Source organism: Mastomys coucha, unplaced genomic scaffold (genome assembly GCF_008632895.1).
Source record: "Mastomys coucha isolate ucsf_1 unplaced genomic scaffold, UCSF_Mcou_1 pScaffold22, whole genome shotgun sequence".
In the NCBI taxonomy this organism is placed as follows: domain Eukaryota; kingdom Metazoa; phylum Chordata; class Mammalia; order Rodentia; family Muridae; genus Mastomys; species Mastomys coucha.
The window spans coordinates 197,626,097-197,640,251 of record NW_022196905.1 but is presented as its reverse complement, the minus strand read 5'-3'; the positions used below and the strand labels follow the sequence as shown (position 1 = coordinate 197,640,251).

Below are 14,155 nucleotides of genomic sequence, written 5' to 3'. Positions count from 1 at the left end.
GGAGAAAGACTGAGACTTTGAGTCAGTCATGGTGTTCCTGTGTCTTCCACTATGTTCATGAACTCTGATTCTCTGGTTTCCTGTGCTGTATCATCCATCTTGTCTCCACGGTGATTCTGAATACTACCTTCTGTCCTCCTGTCATTATAACATTTTCTCTAAAGATATAACTGATTAACCAACCTTTAGCTTGGTCTTAACTGTCCCTCATTGCTGTGGTAAATTGCCAAAGTGACAAGGGGAAACATTCAGCGGTGTGCCCACTACCTTATTAAGGATAATTTCACTAATAAATATGTATTTAATAGTGTGCCGAGTTGTACATTTTAAATGAGTGGTTTCTTGGCATAAAATTATTCTTCAGTAATCTGTTTGCAAAGTTCAACATACTAAAATTTTGTAATAAGAGATGTAATTAAGTTGTTCACATAGATTTTTTTTTACTGTTCTGTGTCAAATGCCGAGCTAAAATTTTCATAAGCACTACCGTAAGTATCTAACATACTCATACAAAAATATAATAGAAACATAGAGTCCAGACAACCAAGGCATGTAACCGCCTGCCAACAGCTCACCACAGCTTGGTGAAGGAGGAAACATTGCCTGTCAGAGAAGCCTTTTATGTGGGACTGGATTAACTTCCTCTCACTGTGCTGATGGCTTCCCACTGACTTCAAAGAAGTTTTCAGGCTAGTCAAAAGTAAAGTGAGGTGAACAATTGTGAGGCTGTGTGTGGCTGGCTTACAGAAATTCTTTCTTAGGAGCTGTACTACTCCTGATGACATTATCATATTATCAGTGATAAGAGGGATTTACTGTAGGACTACTGAGCCACCCTAGGGATCTTAGATATCAAAGAGGAAACAAAGAAATGCATTCAAATCAAAGCAGGATTCCTGGATCCAGAGGGAGGCCCTGTGATTCCTCCTTATTAGGAACGACTGTGAACTTGTTTTCTCCCCAAAACTAGTGATATCCCCCAAAACCAGTTTCGTTCAGAAACAGTTGCTCATATCCATATATATGAAGAAGGAGAAATCTATTACTCAACCTGCTGTAATAAAATAGCTTAATATTGACACAAGTATGGCTTGTGGGTGGGAGTCACACGAGTACACTTGTCATAATCGCAACATGCACAAAGAAATAGAGGCACTGCACTAAGGTGAGATTTGCCCAAATAAAACAAATGCATGGGACAGCTGTGGCTACTGACTCCCAAATAATACACTGAGAAACTCATCAAGAGTTGTTTTTGTAGACTACTCGAACAAGAGAGATGCTGGCACAAAAACAATAGTAATAATGAGCAGATAGAAGTACGCAGCTCCATGAGCCAGCAGGACAAACGGAACTCAGTGGTTTTGAAAGCTGCACAACAAAGAACAGCCGGGGCTAGAAATCATTCTCAGGAACTGGAATCGAAATGCAATTTAATGTTCTGGGCACAATATCAATTCAAAGACATCGGAGTTAAGGAAAGACTTAGTGTTGGATAGCTCAAGGAAAATAACATCCGGGTTCGAAGCACCTCTAAATAGAGCTGAATGTGTTATATGTGCTAATAAGCATGTGGGCAACACAGACATTAATATCAGGCTATAAGAGAGCGTGTGGTGAGACACAAGGAATCACAGAAGGGCGCTGGAGAAGCAGCACATCCTTCAGAACAGGAAAGGTACACGCATAACAGCTTTGACTTCATTTCTCTTTCGAGAACAGGAAACTCTTCAGCTTTAAAATTAAAATTAAATCCTTCCTTTGCTTTTGACACTGTGTGTGTGCGCGTGCGCGTGTGTGTGTGTGTACGCACACACGTGTGTGTGTGTGTGTGTGTGTGTGTGTGTGTGTGTGTGTGTGTGTGTGCCTCTCTTAGCTCCAGTAACTGTTAAATAACTTCTGGGCTACAGGTTTTCCCAGCACATGAAAGCCTCTTGGGTTCAAAATGAGTGGGACTGAGCTGTCTCCAGTCTACTTGACCAAACAGGACTCGGCAAAGGCAGGAGGCCTCACCTACTGCTTTCAGACATCAGTTAGGATATTCCCTACACAGACCATTGTCGCAGTACAGAGTCCTCGCCTTTAGCTACCAATTACGCAGGTTGTTTCTTTAAGCTCTGTGGTTGCTTCCCTGCTTGCTTCACAGATAGAGAGCCAGCAGGAGTTCCCCTGTTAAAGCCAGCAAAGCAGGGGATTGCGTGCCTTATTATATCCGCTGTGTATTACACCAGACTTCTCAGCAGAGAGCTGCTTCCAACGACTCTGAAATAATTTCCACAGAAGCAAAACATTCTTCTGACGGATTTGGCAATAGCGTCAAGATTATGAGATTCAGCACATACAGTTGACGAATTACACATGGAGTGAGCACATACTATAATCAGATTATGTATATCACCGAGTAGGGCTGCCAGACTTAGCAAATTAAAACGCAAGATGCTCAGTGGTATTTGATCTTCAGAAAAACAGCAAACAGCTTTTAGTCTAAGCATGCCCCACACGATATTAATAATGCAAATGTTAATTATCCTCACAATTTTAAGTTACTCGTTGTTTACATGAAAGAAACACTTAACTATGCATCATGTATTTTACCTGGCAACCCTAACTGGGAGAAATAAGAAGAGAGTTTTAAGAAAGACTATCAGAAAAAACAGGAGAGCTGCTGGGGCTGAAAAGGAAGAAGAGCTGGTGGGAAGAGAGATGAAGAGTTGCTGCTTTATCTTAAAAGTGATAAGTAGAATAGTTCGTATAAGAACATTTCATAATGAATAATAAAATTAAAGAGCAGCAGTGGAAAGGATGGGTTGTGGAGTGTCTTAAACAGTAGGCACCGCTTGCAGAGTAAAGTCTTAGGTGTGGTTAAGCACCTGGAATGGAGACTTTGTTTTTGAAAATGATAAGCAGAGCCCAATAATGAGAAAGCTGACTGGCTATTTGTAGTAAGAAGAAGGAAATCATGACATAGCCCTACAGAGAAGACAGAAGGAGGTTTTGAGAAGGAGGAAGCCATGACACAAAGTTAACAGGTGAAAGGAGGAAGTTGTGGTCGGAGAAGACTTTCTTGTCAAAGCCCATGGATCTGTAAAGAGTCTGTAAAAGGCACCAGCCACCGTAGCGTGCATCACCCCTTACTCTCCAAGAGCTACGCGAAAATCTTCACAAACATTCACACCCAGGTGAGCTCTTGATGGAGTGCCTGAAACATAAGAGAAATTGCCTGTGAGCCCCACTCAAGGGCCCATGGAGGTTAGTGAGCAAGATGAGAGCAAAATATCAGCAGGAGAAAAAAGATGCCTAAATGGGAAAGTCAAGGTTGTATATCTGGGACCTACCCCCAGGAATCCAGAGAAATCCGGAGGCAGGCAAAGCATGTAAGAGCAAAGAACTTTTATTTCAGACTTAGAAATCAAAACCAAAAACAAACAAACAAACAACAGCAAAAAAAAAAAAAAACCAGGAACTTCAGGTAACACTTGACTCCATCTCTGGGTTCTGGGAGTTCAGGCATAGAGTTATTATAGGTCTAGAACTCTTAATCTACAAGGTTTCTGCTTTCTTTCTTCTTATTAGCTATGTTTTAGACACATGAGCACCACCATCAGCATTCGTTCTATCTCATAAGCAGATGGGAATGTTCTGGCAAGGGCTCTTTGGCAAGAGACATTATTGAGATGTCTCACTTTCATGGTTTTGCACATTTACATAGCTATGAATGCCTAAGTGAGAAATCTGCCTTTGCACCTTCCCCATTACTGCCACATATTTGAACGTGTGTATTTGTGCTTCTGTATAAACATGCCAATGTACTCTAATGCATGTGAGTATAACTACTTCCTGGAACAGCGGATTTCGAGCTACAGTCTATAAAAGGGCCATGGAAACTCTTCTTGCAACTGCTTATGACATTTTTCAGCTGTAGTTCCAATATTTTCCCAAAAGCTAAGTACTGAGTTACTATTGCAGCCACAAATTAACACAGTGTATTGTTACTGGAGTGATTTTATTTGGCCAGTCAATTCAAAGGCTATTCCTGGCTATTCCTGGCTGTTTCTGGCTGTCCCTGGGTTCTCCAGAAGGTTTTCCCATCTTAGATAAGGTTTCCACTGCTGTGAAGAGACACCATGACCATGGCAACGCTATTAAAAAAAAACTATTTTTTAAATTAGGGCTGGTTTACAATTTCAGAGCTTTACTCCATTACCATCATGGCAAGAAGCATGGTGATGTGCACACAGACATGGTGCTAGAGAAGGAGCTGAGAGTTCTACATCTTGATATGCAGGCAGCAGAAGGAGACTGTATTCCACACTAGGTGTAGCTTGAGCATAGCAGACCTCAATGCCCGCCCCCACAGTGACATACTTCCTCTAACAACACCACACCTACTCCATAGCGACACCTCCCAATAGTACCATTCACTATGAGCCAAGAACTCAAGCACATGAGTGTATGAGGGCATACCTATCCAAATCACCACATCCTCTAGCAAGAAAATCTACTCAGAGTTCAAGCCTACCTCACTTTCTATTAGATTCAGTCCTATGTTGAGGTTCTTGATCCATTCCGAGTTGACAACTGACTTTATTTCAATAAGTGTTATGGTATGTTTAAATTGTTTATTTCATCTTGATTTAACTTTGATTTATATAAAAAAATTATTTCTTTTATATCTTTTAATTTGGTGAAAAACAGATTTTAAACCAAGCCCTTAAAATAAACTGGAAAAGAGCAATAACCAGAGGCCATGGGACATCAGCTATAAAAGCGGTCATAGAGATGAAGGAATTAAAGCTGGCACCTCCCAGGCAAACACAGTTGTTCTGTCACTTAATGCCACAGGACTTGAAGAGAGGTCAGACAATGTCTCATCTCTGTTTTACTTCCTTCTCAAAGACCTTGGGGACTGTTCCATTATAGTAGCCAGCCTAATACCCAGGCTCTTCAATTTCCAATCCTGAATCCTCTCTGGTATTTTTCGTAATAGCAGGTATGTACTAATTCTAAATAGTTTATAAGAGCTATGTCACAATCATACAACCAGCCCACACACTGCCGTTGCTGTACCCAGGTTTAGAATCTGAAATTCAATGTGCCTAGCCAACTTGCTCAACCCCAAAGCCCACAAAAACATGGCCTTCCAGGCTGGGCATGGTGGCACACACACCTTAAATCTCAGAACTCTGGAGGCAGAAGCAGATAGATCTTTGTGGTTGAGGCCAGATTGGTCTACAGAGCAAGTTCCAGGACAGCTAAGATTGCATAGTGAGACCCTGTCTCTAAATAAATAAATAGGTAAATAGATAAACAAACTCTGGCCTTCGTACACACAACCCCAGCACTTCTAATCCGTAAGAAACATGTTCATTTTCTGACATAAGTCCCCTGACTCCTTCACTCCAGGAACCACTTGTAGAGAAGACTGGCCCCTGATAATTCCTTTCTTTCCACTTTCGATTACAGAAAATTATAAATGTGGTTGGTACCCATGTCATAGTGTAAGAAATGTCTTCTTTTTTTTTAATCTCTCTACAATTGGGGAAAGGAAGAATAGCAGTTTATCCATCCCTGTTCTTTCCAAAATGCCTGTATCTCGAAATGCTTTAAGCAATTAGATCTGTTACAGGAGTTGCATTCTCTCCCATTTCAACTCCTTTGGTTGTATCTAAAAAATAAAATAAAATATATGCTGTCATTAAATAACAGAAGGGAAGGTGCCATAATTGTGAGAAAAATCTCTGCCAGCTCTGATAATTTATTACCATACTGTCAGCTGAACCCCATGCCCGAAGCACAATGTGTACTAAGCCGTAGGCTAATCCCATCATGCTCCTCGGCGTTATGAAAACTCTCACTGTTAATAACCCACCAGCCTGCGCTGCCTGCAGATACCTGATTTGGGGTTTCTGATGCAAGTAAAGTGACCCTTTGGGCGTAGAGACCAATAAATAACTTGGTATTTTGTTTTGTTTGCCTCTCTTTTTGCCTCTGCTGTACAGAACCTGAAACGCGTGGCTGAGACCTGGATGGATGAATTTGCTGAGTACATTTACCAGAGGCGGCCAGAGTACAGGCACCTCTCCACCGGAGACATCTCTGCTCAGAAGGAGTTGCGGAAGCGACTCAAGTGCAAAGACTTCAAATGGTTCATGGCTGCAGTGGCCTGGGACGTGCCTAAGTACTACCCTCCGGTGGAGCCCCTGCCTGCAGCGTGGGGTGAGGTGAGGAGACCTGAGATGCTGTGAGGTGGGAAGGGACCACTAAACCTTTCCCTCCTCCTCATAGCTTGAGAAGTGGGAGAGACTGCCAAACCGCCTCCTTTTCTCCATCAGCCCAACAGGCTAATTTAAAACATCCCTGAGAAGTGAGTGCCTAACTTCCTTTCAGAAAGTGCTGGCTAGCATCAATATTCCATCCAAGAATTATTGAACGATGCTGGTGCTTCATATGGATTTTTTTTTAATATGTCTCAAAAAATAGTTTAACTTGAGATTGCCAGAACAGCCACGGGAGCTCATGGAGAATGAAAGCAACATCTTGTAACTAAGCATAATCAGGTGGTATCTGATAGGATACAACTTGTGGTCGGATGTGAGAAAGTCCCTCACTGTCATCAGCCTTATTGCTATTTATATATGCAAGGGGGGAGTAATGGTGGGCGATGCTAATCTCCTACCCAGGGTGTACCCTGCACCATCAGAAAGGGAAGCAAAGCATATGGGAACCACACTGGTTCTTTATTCTCCTGTTCAACACTCTGACCTGATTTTACTTCATGATCTCAAGTGGAAAGATCCAGAGAGCCTCAGGCCCCAGATTTAAAACATCCATCTTTGGGAATAAAATGGATTATTCCACTGCTCTGTCCATTCAATACTATTGCTGTAGCTTTTTCCCCTCTAGAAAAGAGTTTATGAAAGCAAAGACTGAGTCCAGTGGGGTGGACTTAGCCTCGCAATTAAACCTGCCTTTAGAAGAGGATACCGAGGGCAAATGCTGTGCCCTGTAGGAGCCTTTTTGTTATTTCTCCCTGGTTTTGTAGTCTGCTTAAGATCTCATTACCTAGTTACTATGGTCACCCAGCTCTGAAAAACAGCTGCATATTCGAAATGAAATGATGAGCGGCTGGCCATGGGGTTCAGTTGGCAGAGTACTTTACTTGTCTAGAACACACAAAAGCCTGCTTCTATCCTCAGCATTGTGGAAACAAGGTTTGGTGCCCCGTGCCTATAATCTCATGATTTGGGAGGAGGAAGCAGGAGAATCAAAAGTTCAAGGTAGTTCTCACATACCTATCTATAGAGGTTGTTTTCTGACTGTAACTTGCATATTAGCCAGTTTCTTTAAAAGGAATGAAAAATGACAAAGTGTGCAGAACATATCTGTGAGATCATTCATGTTTTTTCACACTTGTATGATTTTTCATTCGGGGGGGCTTTTTGTTTGTTTTTGTGTGGGTTGTTTGGGGAGATCGTCTTGCTTACTTTTTAACAAAGAATCTCTTATATATGGCTTAGGTTGCCCACCAACTCATGATCCTGCTGCCTGGCACACAGGTGTGCATTACTGTGTCTGGGTTGGGAGTTATTTTAAAATAAGCTTCTTATTTTAGAATAATTCTGATTATATACACATTGTGATTATAATATAGACATCCTATGTCCAACTATTTGTATTAATGGCATTTGATATTTACCACATATATTGGTGCATCATCAAGCTATTTGATTCTTCTTAGGACAGTGACATTCATTAAACTAGAGTTTATTTAGATTTAACACGGTTTTTTACTAAAGTCTCTTTCCTTCCCAGGATCCACTCAAGTTTCTGAGGAGGCTTTGTAACATCCTACAAGCTTTAAAGTGATTATTAGGACAAACTTATCTCCTAAGCAAGACAGTAGGTCAGCCTCTGTTTAATGAACAGGGAAAAGGAGAATGCACACACTAGGTCTTTTACAGAAGGGAACCATGAACCAACAATGCCATAAATGCAAGACCCCTTGTGGGAATCCTGGGCCTAGAAGTAGAGAACTCATGTTTCACTCAGTTCTACTCAGTCATTTGTCACCTGCTTCTCTATACCATCCTGGTTCTGTGTACACAAATATCAGGCAATCTTTGCTTCTGGTTGTTGGGACTCAGCTTGTGAATGGATGTTATAGACAATAAATGGCTCTTAGCTGTCTCCTAGCTCATTCTCTGGTTCTTTATATCCTGAAGACTATTTTCAACACAGGTAGCTTAAGATATGAAATCAGGCCATGCCCTGATTCAAAATATTTTTGTAAACCTCTCTCTCTCTCTCTCTCTTTCTCTCTCTCTCTCTCTCTCTCTCTCTCTCTCTCTCTCTCTCTCTCTGTGTGTGTGTGTGTGTGGGTGTGGGTGTGGGTGTGTGTGGGTGTGGGTGTGTGGGTGTGTGTGTGTGTGTCTCTGTCTGTCTGTCTTTTTCTCTGTCTGTGTGTGTGTGCGCGCGCACGCATGCATGCATGCCTGCTCAATGCAAGTACATGAGTATAAGCTCCCATAGAGGTCAGAAGTGTCCAATGCCCCCAAAGCTGGAATTAGATAGTTATGAACCACCTAACATGGAGGATGCAAATCGAAAGACACTGAATAACTTAACCACTCCTGCATGAATACAACATACTAGCTCTGTTGTATTCTCTAGACACAGTGACCTCACCATTTTTCAAGCATACCAAACACAATTCTATTTCACCACAGCCTTTACATTGCAGCTTCCCCCATTTGGACTCTTTCAGACCCTGAAGATCTATAGCTCCTCCCATCAGCTTCTTTGAGCCCTAACTCAAAAGAATGTGCAGCTCAGTGAAACTTTCCCTGGTCAACCTAATTCAAATTTAGAGTAGCCTGCACAAGCAAGGACACACGGAAACTCCATTTCGGTCCCCCATTACTCTCCAACGTCCATCACCATAACAAACTATATCATGTATTTGTTGCGTTTCAAAATTCCATTGGTTTCCATTGTCTCCCTAAGAGCCTCTCACTGAAAAAGCAGAAGAGACAAAAGTCACAACTACTGCAGACTATTACCTGCTGGAAGACATCCCATCCTTCGTTTCACAATGGCAATGAGTGGACCAGGGGAGGCGATGGGGCCCAGAGAGAATAAATCGGGATTTGAGCCATATGATACATCATTCACCCCTTAGTGCTATTCAAACAGAAGCAACAAGCCTTTCCAGGATGCTGTGTCACACAGGATGAGAACAGGTTTAAAGTGGAAAACCATTCTTAAACCACTGACATATGGAGTGTCTCTTTTGTGTCAGGATGGGAAATTTTTTTAAAAAATGAACTTCCTATTATTTTCTCCTTTTCCTTTCCCTTCCTTAGAATTCATGAATTTGCTTGAATCATTTAGAGTACTCCTTTATAATCCAACAAGAGAAGGTTTTCAGAATCCTAAAAGCCATATGTAAGAGAGAATAAAAGATGCAAAACAGACAATAGGTATCATTTCCAAATAGTGCTATGGATTCTTTGAAAAGGTGTCTGCTTACTGCCCTCAATGTGCTAATCTTGCCACATCCATTGTCATCTTATAACTATGCAGAAAACACCCCTTTAATCTTTATTTTCAAAAATCCATTTCAATTCGACACCACATTGACTGCTTATTCCCCAAGATGAATACCGCCCTGAAGTGTAGAATGTTTATAAAGTAGGGTTCCCTAAATAGACCCTACTCCTCTGCGCTGCTTCTGGCTGCTGCTCTTGACTCCTAACCTGCTTGCTTCTTCTCCCTGCTAACATTCTCCAAGTAACCAAGATTCTTCAAATTCTTTTGCATTAGATACCAGAAAAAGCAGCCCAACACAGGGAGATGCTTCAGCTAAAAGACCAAAGTGATGTTGCCTCTTTCAAGCCTGTTCTGTATTGTGTTGTTGATGTGAGATACAAGGATAAAGCCTGTGCTTTTTCTGCACAAGGAGCCTCCCCTAGCGTCCTCTTGGCAGTAGACAGGCCGCCTCTCCAGAATTCCCCTACAACTTTTTGTAACTGGGAAAGCTGCGAAATGAGACCATCCCTCTGTCCCCTCGACAGCTTCTCCTTCTCTCACTCACACTCTGTGTATCATCAAGCTAAATCTTTAAAGGAAGCATTAGTCCCAAGATAATCTGTTATTCTGAATGTATTAGATTCGACATAACCTATCACGTGTTTCCTTACAGCGCTAAGTACATTATGCTAGCCTAACTCCATAGAGCTGAACACAGTAAAGAAAAAGGTAAGGATAAATACAAAACTGAATTATCCTTTCAAATTTTTCTATGGATTTTTCTCAGCTGCTATAATGGACTAAAACACTCTGGGGTATCTTATACTATAATTTTGGTTCCATAGTCCCAGACGAGCAAGCTGCATGGCTTGTATCCAAATAGTAACAACTTATCTCAAGTCACAATGGAGTGTGAGGCACTTCAGGCCTAATTGATTCTTCTTTTTCTTCTGTTACACATGACATATATAAACATGTCCATCAAATTTTTCATCTTTTCTTAGCCTGAAAATATAACCCAATTGATACAGTGCTTGCCTAGCATGCATGAAGCCATGACATCAGTGCGCAGCACCAAGGAAATGGAATGTGTTGGTGTATGTCTCTATACCTCAGAACTCGGAAAGTAATGTCAGGAGGATTGAAAATTTGAGGTTGTCTTGGATTACACAGAAAGTTCAAAGCTGACTTGGGATACGTGAGATCCAGTTCTAGAAGGAAAGGAAGAAAGAAAGAAGGAAAGAAAGAGAGAAAGAGGGAAAGAGGGAGGGAGGGAAGGAGGAAGGAAGGAAGGAAGGAAGGAAGGAAGGAAGGAAGGAAGAAAGGAAGGAAAGAAGGAAGGAGAAGAAAGAAAGAAAGAAAGAAAGAAAGAAAGAAAGAAAGAAAGAGAGAAAGAAAGAAAGAAAGAAAGGAGGAAAGAAGGAAAGAAAGAGAAAGAAAAAGAAACTTTTGTCTAAAGGAAATGCCAACTTTGAAAATAAAGATTTATTTTAAGTCTAAAGAGTCACAAAATTAACAATGGATGTGCCAAGATTGGCACATTAAGGAGAGGAAGCAGAGAGAGAAAACACATGCACTTTATTCATTGTGAAAATATACATATTTGTATTTGGCATATGTTTATACTAAATATATACTTTTCTGGCTCATGAAATTTAGGATATAGTTATAACTTCTTCATCTTAGTTTTTCACTTACCTTTATGAACATTTTGTTTTTACTTTAATTATACAGATGTATAGAATATTAAGAGAAGATTGATAACTGGGAATTAAATGTTTCTACAATAATATTACTTTAAAATAAAGTAGGATTTCTGTTCATATGAACAAGAGACCTGCTTATTTCTTCTCATCATAGAGCTCAGGCAGAACATTCAGGGTAGCAAATTCAAGAACAAAATTAAACATGGATGCCATACAATGAGTCCAAAAGGTGTTACAGAAGATGGGTTTGTGTCATGTGAGTTCAAGATAACAATGGACTCTTAGTGGTCCCAGTAGAGATTACAAGTTGCTATTAAAATAAATGAGCTGAGTACTGTTAAATCAGCCTATATAACCAGACATGCCCACTTTAAAAAAAAAAATCAGGTACTTTACAGATAGCTTTAAAAGGCAATCAAATACAAAAAATAACAATGAAACTAAAAAATATCCTCACAGGTCCAAGTTGAAGACCAGTCCATAGGACTATAGGAATGTAAGTCCTGCTGACCAGCCTTAACTAACAAGGACCTCAGAAACATTGTAGGTGGCCTTGGGATGTTGGTTATTGATGTGGTCGTTGTATGATTGTTGTTGTTGTTGTTTCTTTTATGGCAGAGACACATCCTAATCCCTAATCCAAGCACCAAAAAAAGAATCTACTGTGAGTCAGATCCAAAATGAAGTACTGGAGATCCAAAGAGCCAAGCTGTCAAAAAGTCAGGATCTGAGCCTGAACTCAATCACACAGAACCATACACATATTTAAAAGCAACAGAAACGATATTTGTAAGGTTAGAAGACACACAGAGACAGGAAGTTTTTGTGTCTAGGACTGAGCCTGGAGAGACAAGGATATGACTTGTGAAAGATAGTGTTGTTTAACACTTCACAAGAGAGAGAGAGAGAGAGAGAGGGAGAGAGAGAGAGAGAGAGAGAGGAACACTCCACATGAACTTTCCCCTAATAGTCCAATAAACTATTTCATTTATATTTAGAAAATAAAAAGAGATTGTGATAAAACCCCAGGCTGAGTTACAAGAGGCATAAGGATAAAATGAGACGAATCCCACTCCAATGTGCAGTGGAAATATCCATATGTAGCTACAGGAAGAAAACCACAATTAAGGACAAATGCCAAAATGAGCTGAAGAATCTTTAAAACAATCAAAGCTTGAAAAATCGTACCAGTATGGATTAGAATAGCTCACAGAGGAGTCAGCTAGAATACAAAACACAATTGTGTGAACAAAGAGCTGAGAAAACTCAGGGATGGACTGGGAAAGTACAAAATAATTTCAGATATGAAGCTTAGATGAGATGACTCAAAAGAGCCAAATTCACAGCTGTCAACATTGAGGCGGGAAAGGAAGAGAAATGCTAACAAGGAAATTAAGAAGGAAAGAACTCATCAAAAGATTTGCAACAGCAGAGCAGGCCTGACCTCAAATCCTCAAAGAAAAATGTCCTTCCCAAAGTGAAAGACAAAAAGCATGTAAAACTATAACTTAAGGAACTGTGAGAATGAAAGATTTGAATCAGCATGCTTGGGAAACTCAGGAGCCGTCAGCAGGAAATATTTCCGTATACAGTGATTGTATTTTTAAGATAAGGAAAAAATGTGCACATCAAAGTAAAAAAGAATAAGTGAGATTTTAAAGCAGGATTTTTTCTTAACTGGAAGGCAGTGGAACAGCATTGTAAAGGTTCTTTTAAAAAAAATTAAAATACCAACCAAAGATTTTATATCAGACCAAATTATCCATCGAGTATCAAGGCTGTCAAAAAACAGTTTATGAACGTTTAAAAGGTGAAGGATGTATTTTAAAGATTTATCTTTGGTTTTACTTACATGCTCATGCATGTCTGTGTCATGTGTGCTCAGGTATCTATGGAGGCCAGACATGATACTAGAGTCCCTGGAGTTGTTTGTTGTGAATTGCTCTCCATAGATGCTGGGAACCCAACTCAGGTCCTCTAGAGAAGTAGCTAGTGTTCATGCCATCTGAGCCATTTCTCCAGCCCAGACTGCTGTTAGTAAGCCTTTCCAGGAAACCTGCTAGAGGATAGACAATATATAATACATATTATATACACAATAGGCAGTATAATAATGTATATAATATATAAATGTAATATGTATAATATATAATGTTATTATATGTAATGGTATAATATAATAATCAACTGAGATCAAGCATATAAACAAATGTTCTAAGGGAAAAATATTCCAGTTGATTAGCACTGTAAAGAAAATTTAACTCCCTGTTATATGTGAGACATAATGAAATCAAGGTGATAGAGAAAGGGTTAAAAATTAAAGAACAGAAATATATCAAGCTAGTTCAAATAATGAGAAGTGTCATTTGAGGATTTGACAAGCAACAAGAATAAGGGTGCAGTATGAAATGATTTTTAAATGTTAAACAATTACATTATAATTCCAAAGTCTATAAACTATTGAAAAAATAATCTTCATGAGATTACTAGATTAATGGACATTACTCCAGAAATTACTAAAAATGCAGAGACACAGGCAGAATCACACTAAGAAGGCACCTAATACAAACTCTCTTAGTCCAAAACTGGACAAAATAATAGTAATAGTAATAGTTAATTTATAGAATTTAAACCATTAGTAAATATTATAGGTCTAATTCACAAATCTATTTCTAGAAAGGCAATTGAATTCATATTATTTTCAAATGCATAAACTTCAAAGCATGCTGATGTTAAAAAGAAACAAGATATTGTGGGGCGTGTGTGTATGTGTGTATGTGTATGTGTGTGTGTATGTGTTCACGAGCGTGCCCGTTACATATACAAAAAGACCAGAAATAAAGTTACAAAAGGAAATGCCTTATATACTCAAACCTAAGTTCAAATTTATAATTAAGTCATGGGATTAGTTTTTGGGGGTT

General features: G+C 39.8%; 1 protein-coding gene across 2 annotated transcripts in view; it reads left to right on the top strand.

The window, feature by feature from the left end:
• Positions 1-14,155, top strand: part of Galntl6 (polypeptide N-acetylgalactosaminyltransferase like 6) — a 1,048,694-nt gene that overhangs the window by 981,513 nt on the left and 53,026 nt on the right. The window contains exon 10 of one of the 2 annotated variants that reach the window (XM_031339868.1): positions 6,000-6,221. The exons of the other annotated variant lie outside the window; for it this stretch is intronic. Coding sequence (XP_031195728.1) covers positions 6,000-6,221 — 222 coding nt within the window. The remainder of the gene's footprint in view (positions 1-5,999; positions 6,222-14,155) is intronic. 2 annotated transcript variants of the gene reach the window in all.